At 41.6% G+C, this 23,174-nt stretch overlaps 2 protein-coding genes across 3 annotated transcripts in view; one reads left to right on the plus strand and one right to left on the minus strand.

Moving 5' to 3' along the window:
• Window positions 1-23,174, minus strand: part of LOC129603358 (uncharacterized) — a 395,454-nt gene that overhangs the window by 240,515 nt on the left and 131,765 nt on the right. The gene's annotated exons all lie outside the window — the stretch shown is intronic.
• The window catches only part of LOC114846115 (caskin-2-like), a 73,753-nt gene continuing 63,969 nt past the window's right edge, over window positions 13,391-23,174 (plus strand). The window contains exon 1 of the mRNA XM_029134897.3: window positions 13,391-13,779. Coding sequence (XP_028990730.3) covers window positions 13,725-13,779 — 55 coding nt within the window. The 5' untranslated portion in view covers window positions 13,391-13,724. The remainder of the gene's footprint in view (window positions 13,780-23,174) is intronic.

Genomic DNA, 23,174 nt, shown 5'->3' on the forward strand with positions numbered 1-23,174 from the left:
CAGTTTACTTAATTCGTGGTCAGGCAAACGAAGGTCAATACACCGAGCAGGCAGGTACAGTACAAAGAGGGTTTAGGCAAGCGGTGGTCACAAGGCAGGCTAGGGTCAACTTACGGCAATGCAGGATCATAGACGAGACAAGAATCAGGGTCAGGAGAAGCAAGGTCATACACAGGTTCAAGATCATGAGGATAAACGCTGGATTGCTGACTAATGCACATAGACAATCTGGCAACCGGTTGGTGTGAGAGGTGGTGCTTAAGTAGTGGCAATTGATGGTTAGATGGGGAACAGGTGTGTGGTCTGGAGCAGGAAGTAAAGCTGGCAGTAACTAATAATGGCTGAGGCAGGAAGTGACAATAACGTAAAACCGGAAATGAACATAAACAATGGTGCAGTGACTGAGTCCATGACAGACAGGCACCCAGTGATCACAACCACACAGGCTCAACAAACAAGACAAGCTATAGTGCTAACACAGACTACCCCTACAGTAGCGCTACACTACACTAACCGGGGAAAACAAAAGGAAATGGGTCGGCTGGGTCTAAGTGGTTGGTTCGTTCTGTTACACGCAAGGGTCAAACTGGACTGGAACTATTTTCTAAAACACACTCACTATGAGTGGGGAACACGCTACAAAGGCCTACTAACCATACTGGGAGGGAAGACCCAAATGCAACGACCCACAGACAGGACTGACAATAAATGGTTTTATAATTAAAACATACAGAAAGGACAATACAAACTAAGGTCACTGCGTATGCAGGCTAGGGCAGAAATATGAATGCAAACTAACACATACAACTCACTGAGTAACAAAAGATCACTGCTGAACAGGAAACTAAATGACCCTACTAAGAACACAGAACAAGCTAGCAACAAAACCTAACATACTCCGAACTAACACACAAACAGACAGAGAGCACGATGACACGACGACATGTAACATGCAATGCACAAAACACAAAGACTAGACAAACCTTGATCAGGGACAGGACTGGACCACAAGACAGAAACAACATCTAACAACAACCTCCATGTAACACCTATAGACAAGGGATAGGGATAGGAATAACCAACCAACAAAGACTGTACCCAAACCAGAAACTTAAATACTTACTAAAACAGGTGACTCTAATTAACCTAATAACAGGACATGACACGACAGGAAATGAAAAAACAAAGAACCAGCCAAGAGGGCCTTAATGCCACGTAAACCAGAGTGCCCTCTGGCGGCCCGGAAGCTGACTCGCAACAACCTCCACGTTAAAACTCTCTGACATTAACCAAGCAGCCACACAGGCATTTGTCGCAACGCCTTCTCTAATCCGCTGGCTGTTGAGGAAAGAGACAGGTTGGTGGTTTGTTTCAATGATTATCTTCTGTCCACCCAGAATAGTTGGAAAAGTGTTTTACAGCCCACACTGTGGCTAAAGGGGCTTTTTCACAGTCTAAATATTTAAGTTCTAGAGTTGCAAGAGTTTTGCTAGCATTGGCTACCACTTGTTTGTCTTGGTCATGTGATTGGTAGAGACCAGCACTCAGGCAATGTGTTAAAAAACCCACTTGCAGGTGGAATTCTTTAGTGCTGTCAGGATAGGCTAGGCACGGAGCTGCACAGAGGCGAGTATTCAGAGCTTGCATCGCTCTTTCCTGTTTCGCGCCCCAGACAAAGGGGGTGTCCTTTTTAAGGAGCTCTGTTAGAGGTTTAGCTAGGTCAGCATAGTCCTCTATGAACTGACGGGAGTAATTCCATACACCTAGGAAGCTGCGAAGTTGTGAGACGTTTTCAGGTGCTTTGACGTGAGAAACTCCCTGCAGACAACTAACTTGGGGTGGGGCCCATGAGGAGGCCTACATAGTTTACTTTGGTCCTACACCACTGACATTTGGAAAGAAAGACCTTTGCACTTACAGTAGTTAGTTGACTGAGCACATGGTCAAGTTCTTTTAGGTGAGAGTCAAGGTGTTACTGGTATGGTCCAGAACCCTGAAGCAACATCAAAGGTGGAAAAGTAGCACTTAGCATTTTTCACTCTGGGGAGCTCTTGCTCCAGCTGAGTCATAGGCCATCTGGATAGAGGGACTTGTTAAGCTAGTGGTAGTCAATGGTTAGCCGCCAATTTCTGTTTGGTTTCACATAACTGGTACATGACTGGCTGCTCTGGATCTGGAAGTAGATAAACAGGCATCGATCCTATTTCGGGGGATTTTCAGTTCAAAATCATGAAAGCTGGTGCTGTTGAGCCAACTCAAAGGGGTGGGTTTAGGGATCAGGACATCTTCTGTCCCATTGTTTTGCAGCAACAGAGTCATAGCTCTTGTTTTGTACTTCCCGCAAATGAGTGGCATCTAGGCTCCTAGGGCAAAGAACAAGTTAGATGGTTGGAAGAATGCTTGGGAATGATTTAAGTTTTTCCCAGGTTGCATGGTAATGCATATTGAATTGTAGTTGGTTTAAGCTGGTATCACTACTGGCTGTGCCGTAGCTACTTGACATGCTTCTGGAATTGTTTGTCCTGATTTCAGACTACCTGGGTCCTCAGTGGTTGCAGAGGTGTTTGGTGAGCAACCAAAGGATGTTGTTGACGGTATCAACCTGGACATCCATGTGGACAAGCAGGTCGCTACCAACATAGATAGAGTGTGGAAAATTAGGTATGACCAGAAAAAAGTGTCAGGTCACGCCTGTTCCATTGTACTTTGAGTGCACAGACTCCTGTAGCTGATTTTACGACCTGTGGAGAAGGATTCATGGGTAAACGACTGTCTTCGGCTACAAACTGGATACTTTGATTGGTTTGCAAGAGAGATTCATATAGGTGCTGTGCTGATGGCAGATATGTCTGCCCAAAGTGCAAGAGCTACAGATGGAGCGGCAAATTTTCGTTGCCTCGTTGCTGCAGGATTTCACACTGATCTTGTCATGACATTAGCATGACTTAGGTATCATTCCACCAAGCCCCCCTACACCAGTCCCCCCACTGTGATATACTTAATACGTGGCTGCCTTGTTAACGCCCCCTAAACCTTTTTTAAGAAATGACCTGCAATTGCACATTCATGCACCAGGTGGAGCAGTGATGTGTAATCCAGGCCCACAGGCAGATTGGAAGTGCTTGAGGTTTGTGTACTATATATATATATATAAAGCATATATATATATATATATATATATATATATATATATATATATATATATATATATATATATATATATATATATATAGAGAGAGAGAGAGAGAGAGAGAGAGAGAGAGAGAGAGAGAGAGAGAGAGAGAGAAAGAAAACAGAAATGAGCGTCTTAAATGTAAAGTAGTTTATAACTGAACTTAAAGTTATTTATGTCTAAGCAAGAAGTAGAAAATTGCAGCTGTTATGAATACAATGCCCTTTAGTCAAACATTCAGTCAACATCCACATGGATATTTTATTTGTTTTAATTATACTGTATTGTATGTATTACTGTATTGTAATGTTTAGCTCTAAATTTACTGGCATTTTTTGACAACTGACAAAGACCAAAAGCTTCCTCAGTCTGAGGGAAGTTCCATATTATCCTCCAGTTTGGCTTCACTTCACACTTGCAAAGAACTGGCTCGTTATGTGAACAAAAGACACAAAAGTGAGTAGGTGTGATGAACCCTCCCCCAAGAAGCACACCAGACTGAAAGAGTTGACATGACTCAACTTCCACACAACTTCACCTGAGCCATGAAAACCAGATATATTTGTAAACTGCTAAAAAAGAAAATTCTTCATGGATCCATAACTTTAAAGGTTCCACTCAAATCAAGGCTCTGTTAACATAATGCTGTATGAAGGAATTTAGTTACTGTCCATACAGTAGGTCTCCCTCAGAGGACCAACAGCCTAGTGGTTAAGGCACAGAAGCTCCCAGCTAGAGACTCCTGGTGTAAAACTGCCTCTGGTGTCTTTCGTTTACCACACAAATTCAAGTGACACAAAATACAGAGATCTGCATACATATGTGTTACGAGTTATGCCAGCTGATATTCTTTCAGTTCCGTGTCATTTCAGTCACCTTTTACTGCCAAATGTCACTGCAATCGGCTGATTGTGACTGCTCAATAATTTTCAAGTTAGCTTTTCTTAAAGCAGAAACATTACCAAAAGTGCAGGAACCTTCAGTCTGAGTAAAGTTGGGCACTATCCTCTATTTACAATTGGCTTCACTTCACACCTGTAAAGAACTGGCTCATCAGTTGAACAAAGGACTGTGAGAAGGTGTGAAGACCATGTCCCCCATGAAGGACATATGATGTAGAAGCTCCTTGAGAAACATTTCTGCTCTAAAAGAATTTAGTGACCCAACTTTCAGACAACTTGGTTTAGAAAAAGGTCAAATGAACGGGACGTTTATAAAATCTGTAAATAAAACTTGTTAAAAAGAAAGTGTTAAGTCTATGGCTTCAGGATATAAAAGTTTCTCATTTTAAACCACCAACTAACAAAAACAGTTTAATTAAAAACTGTGGGTGAGAAGTTGTGTGCTTTAACCACTAGGCTCTTATAAGTGATGGATGGATGAAGTAGTTCACAAATGTGTCTGGTTACATCAGGTAACAGCACTGCAGGACTCTGGTGCTTTGGGGAGAAGGGGGTGGTGTGAAACCAGTCTAACTGGTGCTGTGGATGGTCGTTCTGGCTGAAAAGAGGCTCTCTATTGTTATGTCATCTAAGCTTGATTAGAACATTGAAATGTTCTTTTTTTAATTTAAAACAGCTCCTGAAGCAGGCAGACTGACACACACTACATTCAAGTGAATAAGAATAATATATAGAATGAGAATTTAATAATTTCATTTGTGAAGTCCAACTCAACCTAATACAGCCAGTAACTGATAAACCTTCAGAAGGTAGTTTGGCAGTTGTGGTAGCGTGAGCTGCCGATGCTTATCTATGATTAAAAAAAGTTAGTACAACATTCAATTCTGAAATTCAACTTTTCAAGTTTTCTCAACTTTTTAGTTCACTGTTTAGTCAGACTATTGTCTGTCTGTCTGTTTGTCTGTATGCCCTAGCAAACAGTGTAGAACTGACATTATCAGATCTATGTCCTGTTCTCAGAACTGTGCCTATACTTGCTGTTTGACTCTAACTCTACGGGTCAGATACTAAAGCTCCACCTTTTGGTTTTACCCAAAAGAATTGCGTCTTTGGTGCTAAAATGGGGGTGGCCTCATTAACATTTTTAACACCTTCCCCAGACAGACCAAGGAGGGGGGGCTCCTGACAGTCGGCTGATGAGGGTGTGATAAGTGTGTGATCAGCGTCAGAAAGGTGACTGACAGTCGACTGAAATCAGCGAAAATGAACCGCTCCATCTGTACATCCTCAACCTGATGACTTTCAAGCTTCATGCCTTTGAGGACCCTTGGACAGGGAATCCCCTGGAAAAAGTGAGGTTTGCCATATATATATATATTCTCATGTTCCTTTTTCCTGGCAACATCAGGAAAAAGGAACATGAGAAATTAGAGAAATACCAAGGGCTCAGAGAAGAACTGGAGAAGGCTTGGAAGGTGAAGGCCACAGTGGTGCCTGTGGTGATCGGAGCACTAGGGGCTGTGACCCCCAAACTGGAGGAGTGGCTACGACAGATCCCTGGAAAAACATCCGAAATCTCAGTCCAGAAAAGTGCAGTCCTAGGAACAGCAAGGATACTGCGCAGAACCCTCAAGCTCCCTGGCCTCTGGTAGAGGACCCGAGCTTGGAAAGTGGATGAGACCACCCGCGGAGGGTGAGAATAGAGTGTGTGTGTATATATATATATATATATATATATATATATATATATATATATATATATATATATCTTGCCCAAGGACCCACACTGGATGCTTATTCGCCCTTCGAATCCCCGTTAGGGCAAATAAGCATCCAGTGTGGGTCCTTGGGCAAGACCCTTTAAGCTACTGCCTACCTCATAATGATGAGAGACCGGAAATTGGGTACGAAGCCCAAATGAGCACAGATACGCTGAGCGAGGCAGCAACTGACCTGAAAGATAAGATCATGGCGAGATTAAACAGGCCACCCCGAACCCCACTACAACGGCTAAGTGAAGTACCATCAGAAAGTCTCATGGAAGATGTGAATGCAGCATTGAGAGTGATCCCTACCACAACAATCACAGAAACCAATGAGCTAGTATAAGTATATACGCTTGAGTATATACGCTTCAGCATCAGTGATCCTAGAGGTGCTTGGCTATAAGAGCAACCATGGGAGCCATGAGAAACAATACCCACCATGGAAACGAAGGTTGGAGGCAAAAATCAAGGCAGCTCAGAGGAAAGTGAGCCAAATGACAGAGGCCCAGAGAGGTGCAATGAAAAGACCGATGCCCAAGAGGTACAGCCAGATGCCCATACCTGAAGCACTCGAAACTGCCAAGCAAAGGCTACAAGCCTTGGCCAGCCGCCTAAAGAGATACACCAGAGATAACGAAGCCAGACGAATAAACCGGCTGTTCGCAACACAACCTGCGAAAAGTGTACTCTCAATGGCAGGGTAATAACAGCGGAGCAGACCCACCAAGGCTGGAAACTGAACAGTACTGGAAAGGTATATGGGAAAGGGAGGCGTCACACAACAGCGATGCACAGTGGCTGGTGGATCTGAGGGAAGACCACAGCAACCTCCCTGAACAGAACCCAGTGACTATCAGAGTGGCAGACATCCAACAAAGAGTCTCAGGTATGAAAAACTGGACAGCACCCGGCCCTGACATGATCCACGCCTACTGGCTAAAGAAGCTCACTGCAATCCACGAGCGCCTGGCAGCACAAATGAACCAGCTGCTAAGGAATGGGACTCACCCTGAATGGCTAACCGAAGGGCGAACGATCCTGATAATGAAGGATCCCTCAAAGGGTGCAGTCCCATCCAACTACCGGCCAATAACCTGCCTCTCCACAACATGGAAGCTCATGTCAGGCATCATCGCAGCTAAGATAAGTGGGCACATGGGTCAATACATGAGCGAAGCACAGAAGGGCATTAGTAAGGATACCAGAGGAGCCAAACACCAACTCCTGGTAGACAGAACAGTCGCCCAAGACTGCAGAATGCGACACACCAATCTGTGCACAGCCTGGATCGACTACAAGAAAGCCTATGACTCAATGCCACACACATGGATCACTGAATGCTTGGAGCTGTACAACATCAATAGAACTCTAAGGGCCTTCATTGCAAACTCGATGAGGTTGTGGAAAACCACCCTTGAAGCCAATGGGAAGCCACTTGCCAGAGTATCCATCAAATGTGGCATATACCAAGGAGATGCACTGTCCCCACTGCTGTTCTGCATAGGTCTGAACCCCCTCAGCCAAATAATAAACAAGACTGGCTATGGATACCGACTCCGGAACGAGGCCACCATAAGTCACCTCCTCTACATGGATGACATCAAGCTGTACGCCAAGAATGAGCGAGACATCGACTCACTGATCCACACCACCAGGATCTACAGCTCGGATATCGGGATGTCATTCGGGCTCGAGAAATGTGGGAGGATGGTGACAAAGAGAGGCAAGGTAATCCACACAGAAGGGGTCTCACTCCCAGAAGGAACAATAGCAGATATTGAGGACAGTTACAAGTACCTTGGAATACCACAGGCAAACGGCAACCTTGAACAGGCAACAAGGAATGCGGCAACAGCCAAATACCTCCAACGAGTAAGGCAAGTCCTAAGAAGCCAGCTCAATGGCAAGAACAAATCCCAGGCAATAAACAGCTACGCCCTGCCAGTGATCAGATACCCTGCAGTAATAATAAGGTGGCCAAAGGAAGAGATACAGACCACAGATATTAAGACACGAAAGCTCCTCACCATGCATGGAGGGTTCCACCCCAAATCCAGCACCCTGAGACTGTACGCTAGCCGTTAGGAAGGAGGCCGAGGACTAGTGAGCGTGAGAGCCACTCTCCAGGATAAAACATCCAAGATCCATAAGTACATCAAGGATAAGGCCCCGACAGATGACGTGCTGACTGAATGTCTCAGGCAGTGGAGAACAGAGGATGAGATGCTGGAAGAGGGACCATCATGGGAGGACAAGCCCTTACACGGGATGTACAACCGGAACACAACTGAAGTGGCTGATCTCAACAAATCCTACCAATGGCTTGAAAGGGCTGGGCTGAAGGACAGCACAGAGGCACTCATCCTGGCTTCACAGGAGCAGGCCCTGAGCACCAGAGCCATAGAGGCCCAGATCTACCACACCAGACAAGACCCAAGGTGTACACTGTGCAAAGAGGCCCCTGAGACGGTCCAGCACATAACTGCAGGGTGTAAGATGCTGGCAGGGAAAGCATACATGGAACGCCATAACCAAGTGGCTGGCATAGTATACAGGAACATCTGCGCAGAGTATGGACTGGAAACCCCAAGGTCAAAGTGGGAAACACCTCCCAAGGGGGTAGAGAACGAGCGAGCCAAGATCCTGTGGGACTTCCAGATACAGACAGACAGAATGGTAATGGCGAACCAACCAGACATTGTGGTGGTGGACAAAGAACAGAGGAAAGCCGTAGTGGTGGATGTGGCAATACCAAGCGATGGCAACATCAGGAAAAAAGGAACATGAGAAACTAGAGAAATACCAAGGGCTCAGAGAAGAACTGGAGAAGGCTTGGAAGGTGAAGGCCACAGTGGTGCCTGTGGTGATCGGAGCACTGGGGGCTGTGACCCCCAAATTGGAGGAATGGCTACAACAGATCCCTGGAATAACATCCGACATCTCAGTCCAGAAAAGTGCAGTCCTAGGAACAGCAAGGATACTGCGCAGAACCCTCAAGCTTCCTGGCCTCTGGTAGAGGACCTGAGCTTGGAAAGTGGATGAGAGACCACCCGCGTGGGGTGAGAAGGGAGTTTATATATATATATATATATATATATATATATATATATATATATATATATATATATAATATATATATATATATATATATATATATATAACATATGTATATGTATATTTATATATATATGTATGTATATATATATATATTATATATATATATATATATATATATATATATATATATATATATATATATATATATATATATATATATATATGTATATATATATAGAGCTGCCTTTAATAATATAAAATATAATTAGTATAGTATAGTAGAATATATATATAAATATATATAAATAAAAATATAAAAATAATGAGTACAAAAACCTCATGAGTGCCTAAAATGTAAAGTAATTAACTTAAAATTATTTATGCCAAAGTAAGTAGAAAATTACAGCAGTTTTGAATACAATGCCCTTAAGTCAAACATTCAGTTAAGATCCACATGGATATTTTATGTGTTCCAATTATACTGTATTGTATGTATTACTGTATTGTAATGATTAGCACTAAAATTACTGGCATTACTGTTTTTTTTTCAACCAGCCAAGAATAAATGACAACAGACAAAAACCAAAAGCTTCCTCAGTCTGAGGAAAGTTCCATATTATCCTCCAGTTTGGCTTTACTTCACACTTGCAAATAACTGTCTCATTACATAAACAAAAGACACAAAAGTGAGTCGGTGTGATGAACCCTCCCCCAAGAAGGACACCAGACTGAAAGAATGACTCAACTTCCAAACAACTTCACCTGAGCCATGAAAACCAGATATATTTGTAAACTGCTTAACAAGAAAATTCTTCATGGATCCATAACTTTAAAGGTTCTGCTCAAATCAAGGCTTTGTTACCATAATGCTGTATGAAGAAATTTAGTATCTGTCCATACAGTGGACCTGGTGTAAACTTGCCTCTGGTGTATTTTTATTACCACAAAAATTCAAGTGACACAAAATACAGAGATCCGCGCACCCCACTTTCTGTTGACAAGACGAGAAGAATCAGACAAGGCAAAGCACATCAGTACCTCAAGAATGGACAGACACTGGGCCTGGTTGTACAGCAGGAAATCAGCATAATCCTTCACCATATCCAGTAATAAATGGACATCTGAATACATATGTGTTACCAGAGTTGAGAGATTTTACTGTCAAATGTTACCACAATCGGCTGATTGTGACGGCTCAATAATTTTCAAGTTAACTCAGACTTTTCCTAAAGTAGAAACATTACCAAAAGTACAGGAACCTTCAGTCTGAAGCCTATTTACAATAGGCTTCACTTCACACCTTTAAAGAACTGGCTCATCATTTGAACAAAGGACTGTGAGAAGGTGTGAAGACCACGTTCCCCATGAAGGACATATAATGCAGAAGCTCCTTGACAAACATTTCTACCCTAAAATAATGTACCCAACTAACAAAAACGTTTTGTTAAAAAAACTGTGGGTGGGAAGTTGTGTGCTTTAACCACAAGGCTCTTTAAAGTGATGGATCTCTGAAGAATGTTCTGTTAAGTTGTTCGCAAACTTATCTGGTTACATCACATCAGGTAACAGCACTGCAGGACTCTGATGCTTTGGGGAGAAGGGGGTGGTGTGAAACCAGTCTAACTAGATGTTCATCTAAGCTTTATTAGAAGATTCAAATGCTCATTTTCTAATTTAAAACAGCTCCTGAACCAGGCAGACTGACACACAATACATCAAAGTGAATATGGCCGAATATATAGAATGAGAATTTAAGAATTTCATTAGGTACATTAGTAAAGTCCAATTCAACCTAATACCCCCAGTAACTGATGAACCTCCAGAAGGTAGTTTGGCAGCTGTGGCAGCGTGAGCTGCCGATGCTTATCTATGATTATAAAAAGTAAGTACAACATTCAACTCTGACATGAAGTCAACTTTCAACTTTTCTCAACTTTTTAGTTGACTGTTAGTTGACTGCCCTAGCAAACAGCGTAGAACTGTCATTATCAGATCTATGTCTTGTTCTCAGAACTGTGCCTATACTTGGTGTTTGACCCTAACTCTACAGGTCAGATACTAAAGCTCCACCTTTTGGTTTTACCCTGGAATTGCCCTGGAATGGGGGTGGCCTTATTAAAATTGTTAACACCTTCCCCAGACAGACCAAGGACGGGGGCTGCTGACAGTCGGCTCATGAGGGTGTGATAAGTGTGTGATCAGCATCAGAAAGGGCACTGACAGTCGACTGAAATCAGCGAAAATGAACCGCTCCATCTGTACAACACCACAATTTCCAAATTCACACATTATTGATATTGGTAGTGATAAGTATCAGTAATACTTACAGTTGAGTTTCGAATAGAAGCAGATATATAAATGTTTATCTGCTCAGGTCTTGCGTGTCCCACTACGAGGTTAGTAAAGCTGTAGCTTAACATTGTTCACCCAAAGGATGAGGCAGACGTTGGTGCATTAACAATGACACTTGTGAAAGCCAGGTTGATGGGAGGAGCTTGGCCACTACGCCCATCCAATGAGCAGAGGACAGAATCCTAGCAGCCAGGGAGCCCACACACTTTCATTTCTAGGAGGGCAGTGGTTGTGACCCAAGCCGACCACACAGAGCCCTTCAGGCAGAGCTGCAGCAGCCACAGAGACAGCACACGAGGTCAGAGTGGGCCACCGTGGGTCAATCCTGTCCGCCCCATGGGAACTAGGGGCAAACAGTCCCCCCAGTCAGAGGTCCAAGTCCTGTTTATCAAGGCCTAGGGTGTTAAAGGTGGGCTCACGTAGATTATTGTTATCACAGCAATTGCTTCTGCTATTTTGGTTAAAAAGTTTCCATTGAAAGGAACCTCTAGGGTAGTTGTTGTGTGAGTGTGGTCATGTCCTATTTATCTCCTCTAAAGTCATTGCGATGTTGAGTTTGAAAAGAAGTAGAGAAAGGATGTTTACCTTCATGCCTTATGTAATTGGGTCTTGTGTCAGACCCATAGGGTCCGGAAAAGTCTTGCTGTGACTTTGTCTTATGAAACCCCGATGGCTTACAGCTGTCTTGGGTTTGATGGGATTTAGAGGTTTTCTCAGTGTTCTTTGATTCACCGTTATGCGCTCCTTCTAGTGTAAGAGGTAGAGGTTGCTAACATCCCAACTCGAGGTTAATTTGATAAGATATAACTTATCATGGGTTATGTACTCTGGATACCTTTGCAGGTAAAAGCTGATGTTCTTTAACCAGCAGGACTGGGTTCAAAGCGTGTGATGTTGCGTGCTATTTTGTCCAAATCCCTCATAGAAGGCCGTTGTGATGTGTTTTGACCTGGAGGGGAAGAAGGCAATGTGTTTGCAGCCACTGGTGATAAGCTTCTGTGCGTGTATTGTGCACTCACTGGTTCAGGTGAGAGGTATGAATGGAGCACGGCAGGTGGCGACTCCTCCTCCTTGGGATGGATTGCTTCCCTTCTTGTTTGCTGATAAAAGAATATATTTCAAAAGAATAATCAAGATCTCTTTTAACCTTGGCTAATTCTCTCTCATGATGTTCTTGGAGGTGTTTGATTTCACAATCAATAGCTGGCGTAAGCGTTGGTTTACTTGTTGTTCCTTCTCTAGATCTCTCTCAAAAGTTTTGTTTTTGGATTTTAGGTCATCATTCTCATCTGTAGTTTGGGAGAGCAAAGTTTGTTTTGTTTTGATCTACTCATGCTTCATCAAGCTGTTGTTGAGAAGTAGTGAGCTCGTGCTCACATTGCTGGAGTGATTGTTTTAATCATGATTTGCAAATTCTAAATCCTCCTTTTCTGTTTGAAAATCAGCGGTCAACTCAATGGATCTGGCTGCTGATTCTGCTTGATCCTGTTTTGACATTTCCAGGACGTGTTTAAGAAGTTTATTTTTTTCTTGTAGTTGGGTGTTTTGTTGTTTCTATTGTTGTTGTTGTATCTAATTTGTTATTGCCTCTCTCTAGTAGTTGGTGTGTTTGTTTTAATTGGGTGGCCATTATCATGGCCTTTTGTCCCAGCATTTTTATCTTATCCTTTTCTTTCAGGGACTGGGTTAAGGCGTCAGCCGTGAAGTCTGTTAACAGAGTGTCACGTTCCTTCATAGTAGATCCCTGAATTTCTGTCATGTATCCAGGAATAAAATCTTGGGTCAGCTCATTCAATGCTTCTTCAGTGGCGACCCGGATATCTATGCTAGGGTCAGTGGACATGCTTGTATTAGGGTTTTTCAACTCACTGGTTAGCTCCATCGTATCAGTGTTTTGGTTACTGAGGTTGGTCAGCAGTCCCTAGAATTAAGTGATTCTCAATTAATCACGTAAGAAAAGAGAAGAAAAATGTGAGTTAACTTTATCCTGATTGTATCTTTATACAGGTGAGGAGGCACCTATTAAAATAAAAATTATTAAACTTTAGATTAAAATTTCAAATTCAAGCGCTTCTTTAACTAGAGTAGAGCAAAGGAAATATTTTTACAATAACATTATTTCTAAAAAGAAATCTATAAAAAAATTAATCAAATTGAATATTATAGTAATAACAAAAGAGTAAAAGCCAAAAATGCAAAGGTAATTTAACCCAATCAAAAATTCAAAAATAGTTTGCACAACCAGACTTGACTCTTTCGTCACAACCAGACTTGACTCTTTTCGGCTTGCCATATTCTGTCTACGGTGACCGTGTTAGCAGTGTGCAATTGTGAACGAGCGCAGGGAACAGTGGTCAGCGCCACACATGCTTGTCTGTTTCCACCTGAGGTGTGCAACTGGAGTAAAAGACATCTGTTATGGATTCGCTTTGATTTGTTGATAGCCTTTTTTACTCGAGCCTTTAACCTGCGACGATGAAGTCAAAGCCGTCTGTCTTCAGCCTCAAACAGCAGCCTGACTGGCTCACATGTAAGTGTTTCTACAATTATATCCGATGACCCAGTTTCTGCGCTGCGACAGGTCAACGTTCCTGCTTTTAATCGAGCTACAAGCAGACAGTATAAATGATATACACACTGGTCATAACTTTAATCCAACATAACGTCATACTGTTCGTTTATTACAGTGATAGTGAACCAGTGTATTTCTTGAGCAGCCGTAATCAAGCCACATCGTAGTGTGTTTGTTTAGTTAATGTTACAGATGAACAGTCACCACCAGTCACTGACGGTTCTTTGCCCGTTTAGACTTCTTGTTTACGTTATGGCTAGCGTTAATTAAGGGCTGTGAAGTTGTTTACTGCCTGACCGCACAGTTGCTCACTCAGCCATCCATCTCAAGCTACTGGATGATTGACGTCCTTTTATATATATTTCAAGTTATACAGAGTACTTTGCTGAAGCTTTGAATTCATATCATGTTTGTACGCTGCTACTCTGAGTACCTAACTTCATTTTATCTGACAACTAACATCTTAGTGTAATAAAGTCTGGTGTGAAAGAGACCTATACCTAAATTTAACAGTCAAAACTTTGTGATCAAGGAGTAAATAAAAAAAAGGTAAAATCGAAGTTAACTTTTGATAGTGGAAAGTTTCTGGTGCTACTGAAACAATATGGGAATAAGAATGAAAAAACCTTTATATTGCGTCTAACAACAATTACAATACAAATTTAAAAAAGTAAAGTTAAGTATGTTGGCACAGTACAAGACTATACAGATGAGCAGAGTCAGTATTGTACAGGGTCATGAGAATGATTATGGCAATTATATAAATATTGCACAGGATCCTGTATCCCGTCTTTTACAGACAAGGGCTGACACTAGTATGAGTTAAGTGCTACAGAGGGACTATTGTTTGAAGTATTTTTTTAATGATTACATTCATTTCTCTGTTTGTTTTCAGTATAATGGCAGGTTAGATTGCTCACACTGCCTTCAGCCTGACAGAAAACACTATGGGAACCGCCTCAACTATACATGTACATAACTTTCTCAGTCACCAACATCATCCTCATCATCATCAGAAATAATGGACCTCAACTTCAACTGCAGGGCCACAGGGCCTCCTTGACCAGGCTTTTTTTGCTCAAAATAATGCCAGGGTCTATGTTAATGAGATATTTGTTTAATAAATGTTTGCTGGATCGGCCCACCTGAAATAAGGAACCTCAGCTGACAATTGTGAGACAGTTTGTGTCTAGTTCAGACTGTGGTTATGGGAAAAGAACAGGATCTGTTGGTGGCAGTGAAGACTGGAGATCTTCTGCTGGCTCACAAGCTTCTCTCCAAAGTCAAGTGCAACCAAACCAGTGAGTAAGGCACTTACTGTTGTTTTTGTTCTGTGCTTTGTGACTATGAAATATTCCAGTATAAAATAGAGCTATTTGAACTGCCCTGACATAACAATCCTTCTTAAAACCTGTTTGGTTTAAAGCACGTGTAGAGCTCCGGTCCCTGCTGGTTTCCCAGCTCTCTCTATTGATTACCTTGATCAGGTGTGTCAGTTGCCTTTTCCAGCTTGTCATTGACTAAACACACCTGGTTAAAGTAATTAGTAGGAGCTGGGGCAGGGAGAGGTGGAAAACCAGCAGTGCAGCAGTCGTTGTCAGCATCACTTTGACACCCCTGGTTTAAAGGTTTGAAAGTCAGTCACTGCCGAGATTATAATAGTACAGGGTGCTTTGTGTTGTGGTCTGGACAACCACTATTTTCGACCCTATAAACCCTAGGGTCGAAACGGCTGAATTATCTGAAGTGATGTGTTTGATGGAGGTGGAGCCCTTTGAAATCTCCTCACATACCACTGCTTCTGGCTTTAGCATTCATCTTAAAGTACAACTGTGATATATGTGGTAGCTTGACTTAGAAAGTTATCTCACCTCACACACTCTTTATTAGAGGTTCATTGGACTTTATTCCAGACTAGAAATTCATCAAAGACATATAAATACGTTGTCTTTTGTTTTTCAGTACAGTTTCTCCATCATAGTTCAGGTGAAGAAATTCACAGACCATAATGGTGGTGATTTCTTGTTAATGATAATTATAAAAAAACTTTATTCCAGGTATACTCATAACCTTTTTTTTTGGCAAACCTTAGCCTATTCATTATAATTACCTACCTTTTATCACATTTTGTTTCCATTAAATTAAGTTTTAAATTGAGTTTTATTTATCTCAAGGCAAAGAGAGCTCTTGGTCAAAGATGACACCAAGGTTCCTCACAGTAGAACCTGGAGCTAATATGTCAGACACTGTAACTATCCGATTCAGTTATGTCTCGTAAGATTTTTAGGTCCAACTATAATAACCTTGGTTTTATCTGAATTTAGTTGAAGGAAGTTATAGGGAAATCCGGAAGTTGATGTAGTATTGTCCTATGAAAAGATATAACGAAATGTTTGCAGAGATGTGAGGGGTGTGCTCACTTTTGTGACATACTGTATGTCATTTATCGAGTAATTTAATAACAAAGATTTGGATGAGAGAGATCTGATATTTCATGAATCACACTTGAATAACTTATTGATATTTTGTTACTTTGTACCTGTATGTGTATCTAGTTCCACTGTTGTAAAGTGGTGTAACAGGGTGTAGCAGCATGGTGTTTTAGTTAGCCCATTAGCTAATCAGCTTACCGGGCTAATCAGCATCCCGACAGTTGGGTAGCAGCCAAGTAGTGTCTTGACAGATTTCAGGTTAATCTTCTGTTGAACTGCATCACACACACACACACACAAACACACACACACACACACACACACACACACACACACACACACACACACACACACACACACACACACACACACACACACTTTAATCTTGAACCCTTTGTTCACTGCCAGATGGTCATAGCTGTGTAGGATTGCGGAGGAATTTTCAAAGGATTTATATAGTATGAGTGTGTGTGCATGGCTTAGTCTAGTGGAACTAACTTGACATCCTTTATCTCCATTGTTTTCTCTTGTTGCTAAATCAACAAGCAGAGTATTAAAAAGTAGCATCAGAAATGTGTCCCCATGTACCTATACTTTTGCATGTCAAGAGCATGTCAAGAGCATGTCAAGAACAGTCTGTAGTGGCTGTAGTTCATTTCAGATATATAAAGGTGCGTAACTTAAGACATCTTTCAGTGTGCATAATCATTTTTATTTTTCACATTTTTCCTACTTGATTATACCTGGTTTTAACATGTAACCTGTAATGCTTACATTTTATCAGTAGTGTATGTCAGCATCTAAGTGGGACCCTACAACACTGACAGCTCCACACACAAACAGTTGCAGAAATAAAAAAAAGCCTGGTCTGACATAAAGGTGTACGCGAAGTTAAGGGCGGCCATCCGTCGCTTGAGTGTCACTAAAACAGGTGGAGATAAAGGAGAAGACAAACTGACTTCCATTGAACAATGAGTTGTTGGATTTTGTGCAGCTGAGGCATTTCAACTTTTATACATCTATTTATTGACATTATGGCTTTAACATTCTGAGACAAGTAGGGCCTATTACAAAGTCCTGATGCTTTGTTAAGCAACTAATAAGTAGTCTCTACCTTAAACCACTGACTATATTATAGTATTGTTTTTTGGGGGCGCACAGGTTCTATATGCAACAAGAATTAATAAATTAATAAATTTAATTACTTTCACACAAAACACAAAAACACAGATTTTCTTCCTTAAACTAGGAGGAAGATGGGCTTTTGGTTGTGATTAGAATCTTGCATATGTCAAAGATTAAAAACAGCATTGGTTGGATTGCATTAGTATGTTTTGCTGTAGTGCCAGACACGTCCTCTTGAGAACCAGTAGACTTTAATGGAAACCACATTTTTTAGCGAGCGAGCGAGTTTTAGAAAAATACTTTGTTTATAATGCTTCATGTAAGGATCCAGCATGAATCACTGTCCCTAAACTCAAATAGATCACCATCTTTGCCTCTCCCTACAAAAAATTAACCAGCCGACAATTCTTGTGTGAAGCTCTGCTATATCCAATGGAGAAAATTAAAACAGGAGCACCAAAAAACACCTCAAACAAACTAAAACATGAGATAAAACAGCGAAAAAAACGGTAAGTCCCCTACATTCAATAAAAACATGACACAAATCAGGCACTGCAACCCACAAAACGGGCACTGATTAGAAACACTAGGATTGGGGAGCTGCTTGACCAGATCTTCGGACAGATTTTTGTAATACGTGCACTGAAGCGACACCAGGTGCCAGTCCTTAACCTTGTAGGTTTCCTTTCTTGGGCAGGAGGGTGATGACCGCCCTGCGGCAGGACAGTGGCACAGAACCTTTCATCATGCTGTCGACTCCCAAAATGTCCCAAAATGCTCTGTAGAACTCAACCGTCAGTTCGTCTATGCCAGGAGCCCTCCATCCCTGCACACTCTGCTGAACAGTATCCAGCTCCTGCATCTCAAGGGGTCTTTCAAGTAGCGAATTGGCCTCTTCAGAGACCTGAGGCAGTTCATCACAGAACCCCTCAAACAGCTCGTTGTTCTCCTCAATCTCACTGCTCTAGAGGGAGGAGTAAAAGTCCACAGCTCGCCATCTTATCTGACTGCGTTCTCTTCCAGCTCCTGCTGTGTCAGACAAGAGACCATGGATCAGCTTCTGTTATCTAATTCTTCTCCGGCCCGAAGAAGAAGCTGGTGGGGGCATCCATCCCCGTGATGTTCTCACCTTACCAGTGCGCCCTGCACTTTTGTACAGGGTTTTGTACAGTCATAGCACTTCAAAGCGACCACCTTTTTTACTGCAGTACGTGCGCGTCACCAGCGCGCAACGAGTGCGTCCCTGACTAAGGATTTTTAATCCTGCAGCAAGCTGAAAAAATCAGGGTGCTAGTCTCGTCTTAACCACCAGGTGGCCGCAAAGATGTGACTTCCGACTGTTCATTTCTATCTGTGTCTGCACATTAAGCACAAAAAACTATGTCATGGTATTGTATCATTAAATGTAGAGTAGTTCATTTTTAAATATTCTAGATTATTATGCATCTTTGCTTGCTGGTGCGCGCTAGTGTTTGTTGTCAATTGCTGAAGCTGCTGATGTTTTTACACAGTTTCCAGACCAGCCGAGAGACACAGTCCCTCCTGCAGCCAATCCAATAGAATAATATAAGTATATTAACATAAAATAGAATTCTATTTTTATTCATCAATTTGTATTATAAATGTATTTTATGTGTATATCTGTACCCGCCTTTGGTTTGTTGATCATGAGGAAAAAATACAAAACAAACTGGATTTTCGTTTCAATTCGTCCTCTCTTGATATGAGCGACAAATGGAATTCAAGTGTTGTTGTCTTTTCGACACAAAGCACGGAGTTGGATTTAGAACATATTTTTCGTTTTGAGAAGAAAATCAGAGAACGAAAAACTAAGTTGTTTTCTTGTTATAGCAGCTTTTAAGTTTAACCAAACTCTTAAAATTTCCTATGACCTATAGCTGCTCTGACTCTGAGTGACACGTAAAAGCCCGAATGACAGATGATGTGTTCAGATAGAGCTTAACCAGAAATGTATGCTTGTCAAATGCAGGCAACAAGAGAATCGGGGAAGTGGCATCACCGTCTGAAGCAGACAGTGGGAAAAGGGAAAATAGCGAAATAAACAGAAATAACGCCATCAAGCGTTTTCTGTTTATATTTTTTTTATTGCACATTTGTTAAAACTAGATGGGTGTACTGTCGTTTTTTCGTAAGTTTTGGTGACGTTATAGTGCAAACCGTATGGGATTTGTTTTGCAAATAAAACTAATGTTTGCCCTGTTCAAACCTGGGGAATAAAAACGATTCTGATTCTGACGGCTGATCAACTTCATAGGAACACATTTTATATGGTAAAGGGAAAAGGGAGACTAACAGCCCAACGCAACCGAGGCTGTAGCAGGCAGAGAAATGCAGATCTTTGTCCTGCATGTTGATGCGTGTTTCCCCAACCCCCCATTGTCCCCGCTCTGGGACGTGGATGGTTGTGAAATGCTTTCAAGCGTTTTCGGTTTATATTTTTTATTGCACATATGTTAAAACTTGATGGGTGTACTGTCATCTTTTCTGTAATTTTTAGCATTTGCATTTACATGTTGTATATGAATAACGAAATTAACAAAATCTACGTTTGAAAAAACTGTGAAGAGTTCTGTGTCTACATGAAAGCGGGCAGAACAACGTCCGCGTATGACTCACTGCCGAAAGCGGCTGGTGAATCTCTTGGGAACATGGCTGTAGCTCTGCTAAATAATACAGGCAGCCAGCCCTACTAATCATTTGTTATTATCTTGTATGCCAAAATATAAAAATGTTCAGTAATTACAACTTCTGCTTCCACCGAGATTCAAACCCGGGTCAAAAAATTGACACATCAAGGCTGGTAAACTATACACAAACCACTACACCACGGAGGCGTTGATACGTACCTCTACATGGGCCTACATAACATGAGTATAGGACAGCGTCTTAAAGGCCAGTGTGAGGGCTGATTGCTACCTAAAGGCCAAAAAGACATAACACAGCTCCAAAGCGCTAAAAACCAGGCGGTACAGCGCTGCAAATGAGAGCTGATTGCCGTAAAGGCCGACACCTTTAAGTGCTTGAAACGTACACGGTCGAATAAGTGATCTCAGCCACTCAGTTACAATGACACGCACAGTCAAAACAAGTCAAACTGCAGTTCTGCAGACACAGAGTAGACGCGTAGGAACAAACATGTTGCTGTAATGCGTCGCTGTAGATCTGCTGATTTCTGGCGTCCTGTCAAAATTACGATCGACAACTGCTGTAAAACAAATTCCTATGATTATTATGCTTATTTACGTAAAATCTACGACAATTGGAAAACCTTCATTAACAAGTTGTGGAAGTTTAAAACCTTATCAAGCGGCTGTAGTCGCAGATGGACTGCGCTCTACGTCTTTACTTGCACATTCAAATTATATTAATTAAACCGCGACGCATAATCATGGTATTATGTGAAGCCAATATGTTGTATCAGATGTTAGAGCGCTGGGTGTGTACATATTTTTAAGAGACACCTTCTATTTAAAGACACGAAAAAGCTGAGGAGAATAAAAACAAGAATGTATTGCTGCTGTGGCGCTGCCTGTTTTAAACCACACAGAACAATTATAACTTCGCAGTGAACAGAAAAAAGCTAAGCCATCAACAAGTTGTTGCCCTTCATACTCCCCATGTTTTAGCACACAACAGATACCTAATAGTAAAATAGGTCTGGTGTAATATATGTGTGTTACAGGTAGAAATGAAAAGTCAGACCTCAGTTACGCTGTAGTGCTTTGGAGGCTTCTAATCAACGCTGCCGCCACTTGGTGGTTAAAAACGCGACTAGCGTCCTGATTTTTTTTCAGCTGGCTGCAGGATTAAAAATCTTTAGTCAGCGACGCACTCCCTGCACCGTGGCGACGCGTCGGTACTGCAGTAAAAACCCTAGTCACTTTGAACCGCTGCCACTGTACATTAATAAAAACAATGGTCAAATCGAGCTTTGGCCACAAGAAGCCTCTGTTCTACGATGTGCTCGACCTCCAGGAAAAGCGGAGTTGTTCTTGCAAACAGGAAGCACAAAGGGAGGGACGTTAGACAAAACAATCTTTGTGGCATCACCGGGACATGCAGACCATTAATAGTGATCCTAGTCTGGATCACCTGATTTACTTTTGCAGCCTGGTCCAGGAAGAGCACCACAGCGTTGTTCATGCGGGCAGCTGACTTTACACCACTGTGGCCCACAACTTCCCCCACAGCCAACGAAACCTCCTCAACGCTGCACTGAAAGCTGGCACCAAATCTGATGCCATGCCTCAGTCAGCATCGAAAAATCAGCACGGCCGAAAAATCAGCACGGCCGAAAAAGACTACCACAAAAAACACAAAAACATCACTTTGAACCACACCAGACCCCCCCACTCAAAAAATGCTCACCATGCTCACACTTACTCCCAGCATGCACTGAGAGAGAGAGAAAGAGAAGCACAACTGGAGAGAAAGAGACAAGGTTAGTTAAACATGGAACAATGATGGGAGGTTATTGGATAGAAGAGATAGAAGGAAACAAAGGAGCTCAATGTATAAAATAAGTCCCCCAGCAGTCTATGTCTATTGCAGCTTAACTAACAGATGGTTCCTATGACTAACAATCATAGCCAGTGACCTGAACCATCTCTAACTATAAGCTTTATCAAAAAGGAAGGTTTTAAGCCTGATCTGAAAGGTGGAGAGTGTGTCAGCTTCTCAAACCTGAACAGGGAGCTGGTTCCGCAGGACAGTAGCTTGGTAGCTAAATGCTCTGCCTCCCATTCTACATTTAAAGACAATAGGAACCACAGTAGCCCAGCGCTCTGAGAACAAAGTGTTCTGCTGGGTGCATAAGGAACTATAAGGTAAGTTACTCTGCATCGCTCTGAGAGAAATATAGCAAGTAATAGTAAGTATAGCAAGTATAGTAAGTAATTCCTCGAGAAATGGGAGAGCTGATCTGCTGCCGCAACGATGAAAAGCACTGATTAAGCTGCTGATGTCACAAAGTTGACTACAACAAAACGATGACAACGACAAAACGTTGACAAAGATTAAAAAGATGACAAGTTTAAAAAGTTGTTTGAGGTAAAAAGATGTCAAAGATTAAAAAGTTGACCAAGATGCATTGTTGACAATCATGAAAAAGCTAGTCAGCTTTTTCATACTGAAAGGATTTGAGCAAGTATTTGTAGTTAATTGCTTAACTGTGTAATAGTTTAATAGGTAGTCATATTTAACCAGTCAGGGAAAAAATATCTTTACATTTAAGGTAATAAATTACATTGGTGCTTTAATTTTGAAAGTATTTAGAGGTTGTGTGTGAGTGATTAATATAGAACTAACTTACGTCGTTAAATGCTCATAATTTATCATTCAAAAGCAAAAATGGCCCTATTAAGGCAAAAGATTTAGATTAAGCACTTTTAGAATAAAAGCACCATAATAAGTATGTGTGGTTATTCACTGAACTGTAAAATAGTCTCATTAACGATTGGTAATTATTTAGTCAGAACCAGAAACTTAAATCAAGTAAATTGCATTGATGCTTTTATTTTGAAAGGATTAAGAGGAAATGTGTGGGGGTACTAATATAACTGTCTATTAGTCTTTAAATAGTCATAATTAACTATTCAAAGGCAAAAAAGTGCAGTTAAAGCTAATAAAATGCATTGGTACTCCTGTTTTGAAAGGAAGTAAGGGAAACACGTTTGGGTAATTACTAAACTGTTAATCTATCTTTAAATAGTCATAATTACTCCAACAGCATAAATATTGCTATTAAAGCTAATTGTTTGGCCTGGTGCTTTTTTT

The sequence above is a fragment of the Betta splendens genome, chromosome 19 (genome assembly GCF_900634795.4).
Source record: "Betta splendens chromosome 19, fBetSpl5.4, whole genome shotgun sequence".
NCBI lineage: Eukaryota > Metazoa > Chordata > Actinopteri > Anabantiformes > Osphronemidae > Betta > Betta splendens.